Genomic DNA, 17,396 nt, shown 5'->3' on the forward strand with positions numbered 1-17,396 from the left:
GGTTCTGGTCGTCCCAAACGTCTTCCATTTGAGGATTATGGAGGCCACTGTGCTCTTAGGAACCTTAAGTGCAGCAGAATTTTTTTTGTAACCTTGGCCAGAGCTGTGCCTTGCCACAATTCTGTCTCTGAGCTCTTCAGGCAGTTCCTTTGACCTCATGATTCTCATTTGCTCTGACATGCACTGTGAGCTTTAAGGTCTTATATAGACAGGTGTGTGGCTTTCCTAATCAAGTCCAATCAGTATAATCAAACACAGCTGGACTCAAATGAAGGTGTAGAACCATCTCAAGGATGATCAGAAGAAATAGACAGCACCTGAGTTAAATATGAGTGTCACGGCAAAGGGTCTGAATACTAATGACCATGTGATATTTCAGTTTTTCTTTTTTAATAACTTTGCAAAAATTTCTACATTTCCGTTTTTTTCTGTCAAGATGGGGTGCTGAGTGTACATTACTGAGAAATAAAATGAACTTTTTTGATTTTTGGAAAATGGCTGCAATGAAACAAAGAGTGAAAAATTTAAAGGGGTCTGAATACTTTCCGTACCCACTGTAGTTATCCCTTCTGTCTCCCATTTGGTTTTAATATGTGAGGTTGAATATATTTTAAGATGTGACAGACCCTTATACATGTGCGAGATAATTTTGTCTCTAGCATCTGAATTATATGCTTTTCTGAACAATTCTGCAAAACATGTACCTGCCTCAGTTAAATTTTTCATCTTCTTATTAAAGTAATGCTGCAGCTGCAGATACCGATAAAAGTCTTGTTTTCTAATGATTATTTCTCCTTAAATATTTCAAAACTGAGCAATATTCCCTCTTTCATTACCTGGCATAGAGCCGTTATTCCATTATCCGCCCAATCTTGAAATCTGGCATCCAACTTATTAGGTGCACACCACTTAAGAATGGTAATATCTCCCTCTAGTTTATATTTTTTTGTAACCAATTTCCAGATTTTAATTTTGTCTAAAGTATTTATATAACTTTAGACAAAATTAAAATCTATATATATCACTATCTATATAACTTGTAGGTTGTATTTATATAACTTTGTAGGTTGTCATCAGCTAAGATTGCTTGTATGGGAATGGAAGGTATTTTCTCTTCAATGTCTTTCCATTGAGCATTATATGACGGATTGCACCAGTATATCATAACTGTCATCTGTGCTGCAAAATAGTAATCCTTAAGGGAAGGAAGTCCCCAGCCCCCTTTTTCTTTGGCTAACTGTAAAGTTTTGAGACAAACCCTTGGTCTTTTACCTTTCCATATGTACCTTCACAACATTTTGTCCCATGCAGTGAATTGGTTTTGGTTAATCTCTGTAGGTAGGGTTTGAAATAAATATAATAGTATGGGCAATATACTCATTTTAGTAGATTAAATTCTTGAACTGAGACTAAAAAAAGGGATTAAGTTCCATCTTGTTATGTCTTCCTTTATTTTTTTTAAGTATAGGTGTATAATTGCATTCTGACAGTTTTGTCAGATCTTTTAGTATATTGATGCCCAAATATTTGAAACATTCTGTCTGCCATACAAAGGGGTACCTACTTTTAATTTCTCCCGGTGGACTATAATTATATGTAGTAGTGGGGTTGTAGTAGTTGGGTTTTACCTATGTTGATCTTATATCCTGATAGTTGACCATATTTTTCAAGTGATTGCATCAGCTTAGGTAAGGCGTATGTTGGTTGCCCGAGATAAATAAAAATGACATCATAACAGGCCACTTTATGTTCCGTCCCTTTAATAATAATTTCCCTGATATCTTTATTCTGTCTAATGTGTTGAGCTAATGGTTCCAAATACAGTTCAAAAAGTAGCGGTGACCATGCACAACCTTGTACCTCTTTCTAAAGAAAAAGTATTCAATAAGTATCCATTAACTTTAATCCTAGGAGTGGGATTGTCATATAGAGCCTGTATTGTTTTAATAATTGCGTCATGGAAACCAAACCTATGTAGAGCTCTGTAAAGAAAAATCCAACTATCAGAGTCAAAGGCCTTCTCGGCATCGACGCTTACCAATATTGCTTTTTCCTTATATAGTCCGTAATGTGTAGTATTCTTTGTATATTATCCTGTGTTTGTCGTTATTATGCATCAATGTTGGCAGAAAGTTTTCTAACCTTTTGGCCATAATGGATGTAAATAACTTATAATCTACTTTAAGAACAGATATTGGTCTAAATGATCCACATTCCATTTTGTACTTGCCTTCTTCTGGGTGGCGTTTGCGCCTTTAAAAACCAGTTTAGTGTGGGAAGTAAAAGAGGGATTAACTCTGCTGTATAGCCATCCGATCCTGGTGATTTGTTTGATTTAAGTCTACTAATGGCAGCTTTTAATTCATCTTCAGTTATGTCGGCAGTTAATATTACATTTTGGTCTTTGTTTAAAGTAGGTAGCTCTAAGGAATTCAGGTAAGTGTCAATTTGGGGAACACTTCCCCCTGGTGTTTTAGAATACAAAGTTTTGTAAAACATTGTAAAGGCTTCCTGAATTTCAGTTATTTTATTTTTAACCATTTTCATCCTTGGATCCTTAATTTTATGAATTGTTTGTTGTTTCTGCCGTTCTTTTTTTCAGTTTCCACACCAATACTTTCATAGATATAGATCCACTTTCATAGTGTCTCTGTTTCAGGAACATGAGATTTTTCTTAATATCTTGTGTAGCCAAACTATCAATTTTATTTATTCCTAATTTATTTTATTTCCTTTAGTATACCTTGTGCCAAACTCAATTTATGTTTTCTTTCTAGCTCTCTCGGGTTGTTTTGTAATTCCTCTAACGTTTTATTTCTCCTTTTGTTCATGTATGAAGATATTGCTATGATCTTCCCTCTTAATACAGCCTTCAGAGTATCCCACAAAATGGGAGGTGAGACCTCTCCATTTTTGTTGAACTCCATATAAAGACTTTTACTTTTTTAATTTGTTCCATAAAACAGAGATCATTGAGTAGACTTGAATTTAGTTTGGTGGTAAATTAAAATCAACAGATAAATATATAGGGGCATGGTCGCTTAAATCTATCGTCCCGATGTCGCAGGGGCTTATTTTGTATTTGTTTTTTCCAAATGTTATAAAGTAGTAGTAGTAGGGGTGCAGAGTAACGAGTATAGTCCCTTTTATCAGGGAATAGGTCCCTCCATATGTCAGTTACACCAACTTCCTCAAAAAGTGCATTGACTTTCAGGTTAGGCGTGGCACAGGTAGATCTGTTGCCAACCAAAAGAGAGCTCAATGTGCCCTGTGGTTTTCACTGTGCTCGCCAGACGACCCCCCGCTGGGGGTGGACGCCTTCTGGCGTTCAGTACAGTTAAAACCATTTCATCCTGCCACGAAGGCTTCGGTGACAGGACGGTGTTCACTCACCTGCTGTTGAAGCGTTTCCTGAAGGGGGTGCGGAGGCACAGGCCAGTGTCGCGGCCTGCTGCTTCACAGTGGGATTTGCCGCTAGTCTTACGCGCCCTGACTTAAGCCCTTTTCGAGCCCTTGGAGACAGCGGAACTGCGGCTCCTTTCGGCCAAGGTCACTCTGCTCTTGGCTCTGACGTCGGCCGAGAGGGTCAACGACCTGCCTGCCCTCTCTGTGGCCTCGTTATGTCCCTGTATACAGGGTGACGGCAGTTCTGCTGTCCTGCGCCCTAATCCTGCTTTCATGGCTAAGAGCATCACCGGCTCCTTCCCATCGCGGGTGATTACCCTCTCGGGCAACTCTGTGTGGATCGCTGGTATGTGTGTTGCATTGAACATTACGTCGCAGCAGTTGTGTGTTGCGTCGCTATGACGACAAGCTACGTACTATCTCTGGGTACTATCTGCAATGAAAAATGGAGCAGGGCGTCGAGTCTATCGATTTGCGCTATGGTAGCATTTTCGGCAAGGCAACATAGATCGTCATAAACACCGGCAACAGTTCAAAGTTTAGTCCTAAAAGACGATGCAACTCTGACTCTGTTTGGGCCTGGAAATTCACAATCACAACCTGTAAGTATGCTTTATTGGTTGTTATATTTAAAATGCCAATGTAACTTCACAGACTGTTCAAGTGCGGAGTTGTTGTAAACGTTGGCTAACACAGCTAAAGATATAACTATAATGCTAACGTTACATTCGATGTGAAAGCTACTACAATTTTTATGTAAAATTGAGTTGAAATATGGTGATTTTTGTAGTGGTTTATGCTAAGATGTGGAACAATGATGTTGTGTGGTTGTGGACTTGTGAGTAACTTATACCATCTGCTAGGTTACAGTCGCAGTCTGAAGCGGCTTTGATTTGGATCACACTACCTTGTTTCTTACGTAAGAAACAAGGTAGTGTGATCTTCTCTGCTTCTGATTGGCTAGTAGTCCTTACCTGGGAACGGAGCATGTGCAACTCCCAACAAAGATTTTGTACAAGTAAGATGCATCACTCTGTAGGTCAAGAGCGGAGCGTACAATAGTGATGTGCGATACCATTTCATTCCTATCCGATTCAATACCAAGTAATACCCTGGCTGGTATTGCCAATACCGATACCAATACCAATACTTTTGACATATTTTATTTCTACTTTAATGAGACCTCCCCCCTCCCGTTTCTGTATTTATGACAGAAATAAGGAGTAGGCTGTTGGCTTACCAATTCAAAATAATAGCTGCATAATGACAATGACATCAAATTACTGTCATATTCTTTAATTATAATGAAAATATAATTAAATTATTACCTTCACAGCTAAAACACAGCCAGACGTGACTGCTTTTACAGTCAGCCATAGTAAGTTTTCAATCGCGGGAAATGTAAAGGGGTCCAGCGGCTTACTAGAAGCTCTGTCACATAGGGAGGCGTCCTTACCAGATGCCCAAACCACCTCAACTGGCTCCTTTCAACACATAGGAGCAGCGGCTCTACTCTTAGCTCCTCGCAGATGGCCGAGCTTCTCACCCTATCTCTAAGGGAGACACCAGCCACCCGCCAGAGGAAACCCATTTTGGCTGCTTGTACACACACCGATGGAACAGCCATTGGGGGCAATTTAAGGATCAATATCATGCCCAAGGACACTTCGACATGTAGCCTGGAAGAGCTGGGGATTGAACCACCGATTAAGAGGCAACCCGCTCTATCTCCTGAGCCACAGCCGCCCCCCAAAATCTACTATTACACAGCATCATGTCCTGTTTTACCTAAGACATAAAAGCATTTCAGTCACTGAAATGGCAGTTACCTTTATAATGTTATGAACTACCCACCACCACCTCCCAGGCCAAATTGATTTTGAATAGAATTACTTTGGAAATTATTTTATTGTGCTTGCAGGTGCAGATCTTGTCTGTATCAAGGCACCCTCTGACATCTGGATGACTTCTGTTGCCTTTGTGCACTATATATGGTGGGGAGGCTGTGGCTCTAGGTAGAGCGGGTTGCCTCTTAATCGGAAGATCGGTGCTTCAATCCCCAGCTCTTCCAGGCTACATGTCGAAGTGTCCTTGGGCAAGATATTGAACCTTAAATTGCCCCAAATGGCTGTTCCATTGGTGTGTGAATGTCAGTTTCCGTTCGAGCACTTAGGCTCAGTGTGTGAATGGGTGAATTGATATAGTGTAAAAAAAGCTTTGAGTAGTCACAATAACTAAAAAGGTGCTATACAGAGTGTTCATGACAGACATATGATGATGCTATTTGACTATTTCAAGATTCTCCCATGCCATGCCCCTTCAAAGACCAGGAGGTCTGTCTCTGCAGGAACATGGGCAGGAACCTGTGGTGGGAAGACAGACAGTTCTCGTGACAATGTTGAGGTCCTGCTTGTACTCTGTTACCACTGTCCCATAAAAATTAAACAAAAATATTTGTGTATTTTGGGTCACTTAAGGAAAAGTCATACAATTTCAGGCTAAAAGAATGATGATTAGGGTGTTTTGACTGCTGTCAAATGTCTGTCTCGTTAACAAACCCGTAACAAGTTTGACATTTGAGGGTGTGTGTTAATTTAGTATGATCCAGGATTATAGTCCCAGGGCTAGTTCAACCATTAAAAGAACAATACAAAAGGAATGCATAGACTATAAAGTTCAATATCTTGGCAAGCCATAGACAGAGCCATCAGTCACACTTTCTCTGCACACAACCCAGAGGAAAAATCTTTTGCTCAGAATAGTCTTTAAAAAATCTTTTTGAGGAGAGACTTCCGGTTTGGCGATGTAAGAGAGGGCAGCAGAGGCGAGGACCTCCCAACCACTCCTTTTAAACATACTTATGCGTCTTATTTTTTAATCTAATTGCTTTGCAATAGAACATCTACCATCAACCACACCTAGTCCAGAAAGCGAAATGAGCAACTCTAAATAGAAGCAAAGTACCGCACCAGCAACACGGTCAGGTGCAACCCTAGCAGGTAAGCTAGCAGTAATGGCGGCTAATGACACCACTATTAGCAATAAGGACATACCGGTAAAAGACAATACGGATAATTTGACAATGAGTCAACTAATCTCCGAACTGTCAAAACAGCGGACCAGTTTAAAAGAGGACATGGCAAGTTTAATTCAAGATTCAATCAAGCCGTTACAGGCCTCCCTTGACACGCTACGCGAGACAGTCGGCTCGTTTCAGCACCGTCTTACATCTACTGAAGTGCTAGCCGGTGAAAACTTTGAAAGGCTAGCCGCCACGGAAGCGACAATTAAATCCTTGAAGACACAGAATTCATCTCTTCTTGACCAAATTGACGATCTTGAGAATAGATCCAGAAGGGCTAACCTGCACATTATCAACATTCCGGAAGGCGCTGAGGACGGAAAAGACCCCATCGGATTTATATCTGGGCTGCTTAAAGAGACCATGGAGAGCGTGTTTGACAAACCTCCTGAACTTGAACGAGCGCATCGCGCGCTTCGCCCGAAACCTGGAGCAGGGCAATCTCCAAGACCATTTATTGTCTGCTTCCACCGATTTCAGGAAAAGGAAAAGGCACTTCACTGGGCCAGACGACATGATACTAAATTCAACGGAGTGTCACTGCGGCTATACCCGGATACGAGCGCAGCTTTAGCGAAGAAACTTGCCGGATTCAAAGAAGTCAAACAATCCCTCTATCAAAAAGGCATAAAGTTTCAACTTCTGTACCCTGCACGTCTCCGTGTGAAATTCGGAGAGGAAACCCACACTTTTGATTCACCTGAGGCTGCCGAGGCTTTTTACAAACAGCACGTCCTTGTACAAGACTAAAGACGACTCTAGCCGTAATATGTTGTCTGTGAACTTAAATGGCACAGACAATATACTTCAAGCAATAAGGTGACTTTCTCTATCTATTCATCTATCGCAATTTATCTGTAACTTCAGGAAAAGACAGCATGATTGTTTTTGTTTATTGACTTAAAGCTCATTCAGTACATAGCGTAATTGACGCTATGCTGTATTCAATGTAAATATTGTGGTTTGGAGTCCCTCAAGAAGATCGAGAGGTAAAGACTGGATAATCGGGAGCCACGCAATTTATATAGGTTTCTGCGGCTTGTTTCAGTTGGGGAAGCAAGCATTAGGAAAATGGTGGGAAGTTTGGTTCTAAGTTTAATTTATCCAAAAAGTTTTGGGAAAGTTTTGCTTTATGTTTTTAGAAAAACTGAATAGTGAGGAAACATTTATGTTGTGGTTTGCATCTTTGATCTGTGAATTCTTGACTAAATGTATATTTGTTCATGTCTGATATGGCCGATTTAACTAAATCTCATGGGGGGTCGAAAGTTAGATTTGTTAGCTGGAATGTCAAAGGCCTAAATAGCCCAAGAGGCAGAATTTTTGCATACTTAAAAAAATTAAAATCTGAAATAATATATTTACAGGAAACCCACTTATGCATTGTCGATCATCTCAGAATTAGGAAACCATGGGTGGGGCAAGTTTTCCACTCTAATTTTAACTCTAAGGCAAGGGGAACTGCCATTTTGATACACAAAAGCATTCAATTTACTGCTTCTGCTTCTATAGCTGATCCTCAGGGAAGATATGTTATAGTCTCTGGGATATTATATAATGTTCCTGTCTTATTAGTTAATGTATATGCGCCTAACTGGGATGATGTGAGCTTTATTAATAAGCTAGTCTCTTTATTGCCAGACCTAAACTCCCATTTTATGATTTTTGGTGGCGACATAAACTGCGTAATGGATCCGTCCCTTGACCGTTCTAATCCCAAATCTTCATCCCGTTCTAAGATGGCCCAAGCCTTATCTACTTTTATAGAGCAAGTAGGGGCGGTTGATCCTTGGCGATTTCAGTTTCCACACAGCAAAGAATATTCCTATTTTTCACATGTTCATCACTCCTATTCAAGAATTGATTATTTCTTTATTGATAAATCTCTCCTTCCTTCTGTTGGACAAATCGAATATCTACCTATTGTGGAATCAGACCATGCTCCTTTGCAATTAGACCTTATTTGTAATTTGAGGTATAATGAACGGCCTTTGTGGAGACTAAACACGGCCTTGTTACCAGACCCTACGTTTTGTACATTTCTATCAACAGCTATAGATAATTTCCTATTACATAACAGGTCCGAATCTATTGCAGCATCTACATTGTGGGAGACACTTAAAGTAGTTATCAGGGGAGAAATAATTTCATATACTTCAACTCTCAATAAAAAACGTAAACAAAAACTGGACGATTTAATTGATTCTATAAGAAGGGTAGATTACCTCAACTCTACATCTCTGTCAAGTTCAATACAATCTGTTATCAACAAATAAAACTGAGTGGTATTTATCACGTTCTAAAGGTTATATTTATGAACATGGCAGGTCGACTTCTAGCCCACCAGTTAAAATCTAAAGCTGCCTCTCAACTTATACCTCAAATTTGTAACAGTAATAATGATTTAATAGTTAATCCAATTGAAATTAATAACACTTTTAAGAACTACTTCTCAAATTTGTATACTTCTGAAAGCCCTGAATCTAACTCTGAAATTTTTGAATTTTTAAACAATATAGATATACCCGTCCTCAATTCTGTGCAGAAAACTAACTTGGATCAGCCCATACAAATAGAAGAGATTTTAAACTCGATTACATTAATGCAGAGCAAAAAAACTCCTGGCCCTGATGGCTATCCAATAGACTAAATTGCAGATAAATTAGCCCCTATTCTTCTTGATATGTTTGAGGACTCATTGAAAAAGGGTAGCTTGCCACAAACCTTGAATGAAGCAAACATTATACTTTTACTAAAACCTGGAAAAGATCCCTTGAAATGTAGCTCTTATAGGCCAATCTCTCTCTTTAACTCAGATGTAAAGATTTTGGCAAAAATCCTTGCTTTACGTTTAGATACAGCAATAGAGAACTTGATCTCAAAAGACCAAACAGGTTTTGTCAGAGGTCGACATTCTTTTAGTAATATCCGGAGATTGTTAGGGGTAATACACTCGTCTAAACTTTCTCAGGACTCAGTTCCTCAGGTAGTCATCTCGTTAGATGCTGAAAAAGCAATCGACAGGGTGGAGTGGAAATATTTATTCTTTGTGCTGGAAAAATATGGATTTGGTACATCTCTTCTCTCATTGATTAAGTTATTAAATTTTTCCCCTAAAGCATCTGTAATCACAAATAGAGTATGTTCAAAGTATTTTCCCCTATCACGGGGTACAAGACAAGGATGCCCTCTCAGCCCTTTACTTTTTACATTAGCCATCGAGCCCCTATCTATAGCATTAAGACATTGACAGTATTTCACTGGCATCAGCTGTAGGGGCATAGAACATACAGTATCCTTATATGCCGATGATATGCTGTTGTATATTTCAGATCTGATTTTAGGTATTCCACAGGTAGTTCAAATTTTGAAACAATTTGGAACTTTCTCAGGCTATAAACTGAATTTTTCGAAAAGTGTTTGTTTCTCCATAAACCGTAAGGGCCTCCAGATTTCAAATACCGATATACCTTTTCAGTTGTCCATAATGGGTTTTAAATATTTAGGTATATACATCACACAGGGATTCTCTAGCCTTTACAAAGAGAACTTTGTTCCTCTAATTGACAAGTTAAAATTAGACCTCAAAAAATGGAATTTGCTATTTCTCTCTCTTGCAGGTAGAATTAATTGTGTAAAAATGAACATTTTACCAAGATTCTAGTACTTGTTTCAATGCATTCCAATATTTTTAACAAAATCCTTTTTTCAGAATTTAGACAGACTTATTTCATCATTTATATGGGGATGAAAAACACCTAGGATTAGGAAGGAATTTCTTCAAAGACAGAAATCTCAGGGCGGATTAGCGCTTCCTAATTTCAGGTATTATTATTGGGCTGCAAATATCTGGAAAGTACTTTATTGGCTTCAGAACCCCAAAGATGCCTGGTGTATTTCAGAGGCAAACTCCTGTACTTCATCATCCCTTCCTGCTTTAGCTTTATCTAAATTGCCCCTTTGTATTTCTATGTATACTAAATGTCCAGTAGTCGCAAATACTCTCAAGATTTGGTTTCAATTTAGACAATGTTTTGGTTTTAAGGACTTCCTCATAGTCAGCCCTATATGCAAGAATCACCTATTCCTTCCAGCTCAATTGGACTCAGTCTTCAGTCAGTGGCAACAGACAGGTCTTGTTAAATTTAGTGATCTTTTCATTGATGATTTTTTCGCCTCTTTTTCCAGCCTCTCCTCAAAATATAATCTGCCAAGTTCACACCTGTTTAGATATCTTCAGGTTCGTCATCTAATTCAAAATCTTTGTCCCACATATCCATCCATTCCTCCCAGTACAGGATTGGATGCAATTTTAAACATTCCCTTACTTTTGAAGGGAGTAATTTCTAATGTATATAATATTTTAATGTCAATTAAAAATATTAATCTAGATAAAATCCGTGCAGAATGGTCAAAAGATTTGGCAGTGGACATATCAGAGGAAACCTGGAATAATGCATTAGCTAGAGTGAATGGAACAACCTCCTGTACTCGATTGGGTTTAATCCAGTTCAAGGTCCTCCACAGACTTCATTACAGCAAGGTTAGGTTGTCTAAAATATATGCAAATGTGGCTGATACATGTGAGCGTTGTCGTTCTGCTAAAGCAGACCTTGCTCATATGTTTTGGACTTATCCCAGACTGCTGGATTACTGGACAACTATATTTAAAATTTTGTCTGAGGCATATGTTAAGGATATCAGGCCTAGTTTTGAGATGGCTGTCTTTGGAGTACCTAAACAAGATGTGGTCATGTCCAAAAAGTGTCAAGACGCATGCGCTTTTGCATGTCTTTTGGCTCGTAGAAGAATATTGCTTGATTGGAAGTAAAGTAAACCACCCTTAGTTTCACTCTGGCTTAGTGATGTGATGCTGTTTTTGAAACTGGAGAGAATAAAATATTCTCTTAGAGGATGCACCAAACGTTTTTATTCTGTATGGACCCCAATGATTTCTTATTTTGAAAAGGATGTAACTCCTTCCCCAAACTAAAACAAATTTTTGATAAGGTCTGTGCACATTGGATCGGATGACATAATCCGACACAGTTGTCTAAAAATGTTGTCAATTATTTCCTCACTGTTTGTAACATAAGAACTTCGATATATTTAGGGCCCGAGCACGACCGTGTGAGGTCCCTATTGAATTTGCTCGGATTATTTATTTATTTATTTTTATTTATTTTTTTATTTTTCCTGCAAAGTAGGCCCAAATGACATGGCCTAAACATACTCGAAAACTCACCAAAATTTGCAAACATGTCAGAACCGGTGAAAAATTTCGTATTCTACAAATTTCGCCACCTAGAAAATTGGAAAAGATTAGCCCCTCGTTCACGTTCAACCTACATGTACGAAACTTTCTGGGGACATGTATCATATCAAGACGCACAAAAAAGCCTCAAGAACCCATAGCCTAAAGTCAACAGGAAGTCGGCCATTTTGAATTTTACGGCCATTTTTGGATGATTTACACACTTCGTACTTTAACAAACTCCTCCTAGGGATTTAGTCGGATTGACGTCAAATTTCTGCTGTGCCTTCTAAAGGCATTGACGATGAAAAGTTGTGCTATTTGCGCGTTTTCGTCAATGGGCGTGTCCGTGGCGTCGATGATTCGCCATGAAAAAGGAAGTTGTTGTAACTTCAGTGTACGTGCTCACATCTGGACCAAACTGTAGATCTAGGATGAGAGTCCCGCCCTGAACACATGTACATGCCGACATTCACCCACAGTCATAGCGCCACCTGCTGGCAATAGAACGTGACCTTTAACGAAGCAGCCCCCGCCGCATGTTTCACCTACGTGCACGAATTTTCTGTGGTACGTGTATCTTGTCCAGACGCACAAAAAAGTCTCTTGGAGCCATAGCCTAAACCCAACAGGAAGTCGGCCATTTTGAATTTTACGTCAAATTTTGGATGATTTACACACTTCGTACTTTAACGAACTCCTCCTAGGGATTTAGTCCGACCGACCTCAAATTTCTGCTGTGCCTTCTAAAGGCATTGAAGATGAAAAGTTGTGCTATTTGCAAGTTTTCGTCAATGGGCGTGTCCGTGGCATGGCGTCAAAGATCAACTCTTCGCCATGACACGGAAGTTGTCGTAACTTCAGTGTACATGCTCACATCTGCACCAAACTGTACATGTAGGATGAGAGTCCCACCCTGAACACATGTACATGCTGACATTTACCCACAGTCATAGCGCCACCTGCTGGCAACAGGAAGTGACTTTTAACAAAGCAGCCCCCGCCGCACGTTTCACCTACGTGCACAAATTTTCTGTGGTACGTGTATCTTGTCCAGACGCACAAAAAAGCCTCTTGGAGCGATGCCCTAAAATCAATAGGAAGTCGGCCATTTTGAATTTTACGTCAAATTTTGGATGATTTACACACTTCGTACTTTAACAAACTCCTCCTAGGGATTTTGTCCGACCGACTTCAAATTTGTGCTGTGCCTTCTAAAGGCATTGAAGATGAAAAGTTGTGCTATTTGCGAGTTTTCGTCAATGGGTGTGTCCGTGGCGTGGCGTCAGAGATCAAGTCTTCGCCATGACACAGGAAGTTGTTGTAACTTCAGTGTACATGCTCACATCTTAACCAAACTTTACAAATTTTTGTATGCATTTCTGCCTCATTATGCAAATGAGGAGGGGCTGTGTCTCAAGGGGTCATCTTCTCTGCTATTGGTGGACCAGTCAGACAGGAGAGCTCTAGGCCTACTCTGCCTGCAGACATCAACGATCTTGCCCCTCACACAGTCAGATGGCTTCCTTCAGTGCGCTGAGGTGTTTAACAACTCTGAAGACACTACCAGCCATGTCTTCCTTCTCTTTTCACGTAGACGCTCCGACAGACAGTGCTTTCAGTTTGCTGCATGCATGGACACAGAACTGCGGTATAGGGAGAAGCACACGGTCAGCTGGCTGCAGCTAAATCTGGAGTGCACTCGTATTCAATTCTGTATGGTAAATTCAGTTTTAACGGAGCAGAGCGAGCTGACAGGCAGAGTTAGAGACTTTTTCTGTCCGTTTCTCTCTTTACAAAGACGCATGTTGCAGTCAGAGTCTTCTCTGAGATGCGAGCACGACATACAACACAATTTATCAAATTACACAACGGATATACAGTATGAAAATAAGATTGATTGGATTATACTCACAGGAAGTATAAAACCTCTTACATGGGTCTATTAAAAGTAAAGTAACACAAAAATGTCCGGGAAATTACTTAGATTTAAGTACTGCAGTTGTACATTTGAAATACCTTCCTACCTTTCTGATAGGAAGCCTTCTTGAGGTGGTATAAAACATTTCTTCTTATATTCTGATTTGAGTTGTGGACAACTATGACCACATGAATTGAAAAAATTAAACATTTCACTGCCCAAGTCAGCTATAACACAAGTCTTGTTCATTAGACTACATGCTGTACAGTATTTGTGGACAGATTTTGTCCCAGGATTTATTATGCATTTCTTCTTCTTCGTTGCATGATTTAGAATAATAAGGTGAGAAATGGGTCTATTCTGAGTTCATCCTGCACTGCAGCAGCTAATAAAGTCCATTTAATCCCAAAAACGCTTTTCTTTTAGGCAGGCTGGAGCAGAAAACAACTCACCTTTCTCAAGTTGTACAGTAATGTCACATGTGTATGAAGGTGGATCAAACAAGCTAATCTTAAATGTCAAAGTAGAGAGGAGCCTAGTAGGCCTATTTATTTTCATTCATTACACAATATGAATGAGCTATGCAGACAGTTGTAAAGAAAGAACATCTTTTTCTTCTGTTCTCTACGTGTTATAGTTACACAGTATTAGGGGTGTGGGCTGTATTAAAAGTATCCACTGTTCTCCCATGCTGTAACACACAGTAACGATGAAATGTGTGCTGTTCTCTCATTCTTCCTCTGTATGTACACATAAACAACAAGGCAGGGAAATATAAAAGGAATTTATTTTATTGTTTGGGTACATTATTGTTCAGTGTACATGCTCACATCTGAAACAAACTTTACGTGCTTGATAACTCTCCCACCCCGCAGACATCTACACACCAATACCGATTTATATTCATAGCGGCAAGTGCTATGTAGCTCCACATAGGGGACACAGGAAGTGACATATAACACCTTCATGCGGCGTCGGAACCGCGTAGGAAATTCACAGCCGCACCGGCAGAGCTCCAGAATATGCAACTCGGCCGGTTCACGCGCGGACGCGCTACAAGTGCGAGGGCCCGCCCAACGCTGCTTGCAGCTTTAATTTTTATTTATTTATTGTTTTTTCTTTTTTCTTTTTTCTTTTGTTCAGTGGGTGGGTTGTGGGAAGGGGAAAAAACTGTAAAAACAAGGAGTATTGTTAAACTCTTTCTGTAAAAATATATTAAAAAAAATCTTTTTGAGATCACTTCAGAGATTGAGGTTTTGAGACTTGGGTAAGACTAATGGATATTGAAATAAGATTACAATAGTAGAAATGGAAGAGATCTCATTGTTGTATTCTTTTATTTATGTCTTGCTTATTGCTCCTAAAAAGCAGTTAGGAGCACTAGGGAGATGTTAGTGAGCTTGACTGTATTGCATTATGGTCTATGCATGGTGAACTTTACTGGAGGCTTGTCCTGAGCTGGGTATGAACCTCGGTCTTGCTGTTGTGTTGTTCACATACAATGCAATATTAATGTTCTCCTCACATACTTGAAGTTTGACCGCTGGTACCATATTTACTTTGTTTTATACGAATCCTACAGTACAACAGTATGGAAATTGTGTCTGTAACTACTGACCCTCCATGTTTTCCCATATAGTCCCTTTATTGTGGTATCTGGTAGATATGACTGGCAGTGAACTGATGCACCCATGTGTTATCTGTGCAGCACTCTGGCTCTAACCCGTATCAGCTCAGAGGATGAGGCCATCTACCAGTGCATTGCAGAGAACAGTGCCGGAACCAACCAGGCCAGTGCCCGTTTGGCAGTGGCACAAGCTAAAGACCTGCCTGGGCCCCCCCAGGACCTCACAGCAAGTATATTGTCTACCAATGCCCTGCAGGTCACATGGAGCCAGCCACTGGCTAACATCACTGATAGCATCATTGGATATGTCCTGCACATCCGCAAGATAGGAGGTAAGTGTCAGCAAACACACACACCTAAAGAGTCTACTGTAGAAAGATACCATCTGAACTTGTGTGTTGTTTAGTTATAATAACAAAAATCTAAATGCCTGTGTTTGTGTGTGTGTGTGTGTGATTAAGAGCCCGACAGTCTGGAGCTACAGGAAGCTATCAGTAAAGACACCTTCCAGCATGATGTGACCAACCTGGAACCAGCAATCACCTACTCCCTCTACCTGAAGGCCTACTCTCCTTTGGGAGCCAGTCAGCAGTCCCGCACTGTGGTGGCTACAACACTAGGTGGCGGTAAGAACATGAAACACACGGTAGCTCCGCTTTAATCTTGAGAAGCTGCAGAGCTGCAGTCTCTTTTCATTCAAATTACACTGTAAATTTCCATCTAAACTGAGGCACTCTCTCTCTCTCTCTCTCTCTCTCTCTCTCTCGCGGCTGTCATTCACCGGTCTTGTGCAGAGTTTTACGTGCATTGCTGCTGCCGACAACTGCATGCACGTCACAGTTCCTCGCGGGTCTATTTCTAGTAGCTGGCTATTTAAAAACAAAAAAAATATTCTTTATGTGGTTCATCAACAGTGATAAATTATCCGGAAGTCCCACGAGGTGCGGACAACTCGGCACAAAATCAGTGAAGCTAGGGCTCCATCTCAGCAGCAAGTGTTCCTCCATTGCACACATGCGCACTGACGACCCAGGGTTAGGGTTACAATTTTGGATTTATTTATGCACTTTAAAAACATTTATTGAAAGTTTTATTCTTTTTACATATTTATTTACAGCATTAAACATTGAAATGTATATTGTAATAGGCTGTATATTAACTTATTGGGAGAAAACTGGTAGTTCTATGTGAAATTTTACATTACATACCACCATATTGCCAGAAATTTGAAACGGGAAATGCACGAACCTACACATGAAACGGCCGTTATTATTTATAATTATAAAGATAACAATTATAAAGACAAAGAATATGGGTGAAATAATGGATTAGCACATTAATCCAGGGATTGTCTGAGCTACAGAGAGCTGGATTTTTTTGTGTTATCTATCAGCTTATATCACATTATTCTAATTCTTCTTTCTCCCCTCTCCATTCAGTGCCAACCCCTCCCATGTTCTTCACCAAGTTGGTGAACTCCAGCACTGTGCAGGTCCTCTGGGAGCTCCCCAATAAGGCCGGCATGGCCGAGGGCTTCAGACTGTCCTACCGCAGGGTCCCCCACGCTGTCTTCCAGGGACCAATCCAGCTGCCCTGTCACATCAATGCCCACACCATCTCTAAGCTGGGTGAGTGTGTGTGTGCGTGTGTGTGCTTCACATGCAGAAAGGGTAAGATTTGGTCTTTTTAGCTGTAACTGACACACTCTTATCCCCCACATCACTCTAACAATGACCTTAATCACGTATCAAAATAAAATCAAGTTTTATCATGACTCTGGCAGTGCCATTTGTCTGCCTCTCATAGTTGCACCAGCATAAATGAACTGAAAACCGCTCTTCTGTCGCTATTAATTACTTAATTAATGTATTGTGTATTTATTTATTTACCAGGCCCACATGGACATTAATCAAAATTGCAGTTTATACTTTAATGTAAATGTACTGGAGTTAGCTGATACACACCTGAACAGAGAACAGAACAGAGAATGGGGGTGTGGTCAATAGTCGGACGTGATCAATTACCATGGCAACCAGAAACTGACCGGCTGTTTCAGACTGTTCGCTAAAGATGTGCAGTGTTAACATCAATACACTGTAAAGTTTAG

General features: G+C 40.1%; 1 protein-coding gene across 1 annotated transcript in view; it reads left to right on the top strand.

The window, feature by feature from the left end:
- The window catches only part of si:ch211-57n23.4 (immunoglobulin superfamily DCC subclass member 3), a 58,520-nt gene that overhangs the window by 20,196 nt on the left and 20,928 nt on the right, over positions 1–17,396 (top strand). The window contains exons 8-10 of the mRNA XM_038724295.1: positions 15,371–15,621; positions 15,751–15,915; positions 16,729–16,917. Coding sequence (XP_038580223.1) covers positions 15,371–15,621; positions 15,751–15,915; positions 16,729–16,917 — 605 coding nt within the window. The remainder of the gene's footprint in view (positions 1–15,370; positions 15,622–15,750; positions 15,916–16,728; positions 16,918–17,396) is intronic.

This window comes from Micropterus salmoides, unplaced genomic scaffold, assembly GCF_014851395.1.
Source record: "Micropterus salmoides isolate LMB-PRFRI ecotype aquatic unplaced genomic scaffold, ASM1485139v1 Ms_hic_scaffold_17, whole genome shotgun sequence".
Classification (NCBI taxonomy): domain Eukaryota; kingdom Metazoa; phylum Chordata; class Actinopteri; order Centrarchiformes; family Centrarchidae; genus Micropterus; species Micropterus salmoides.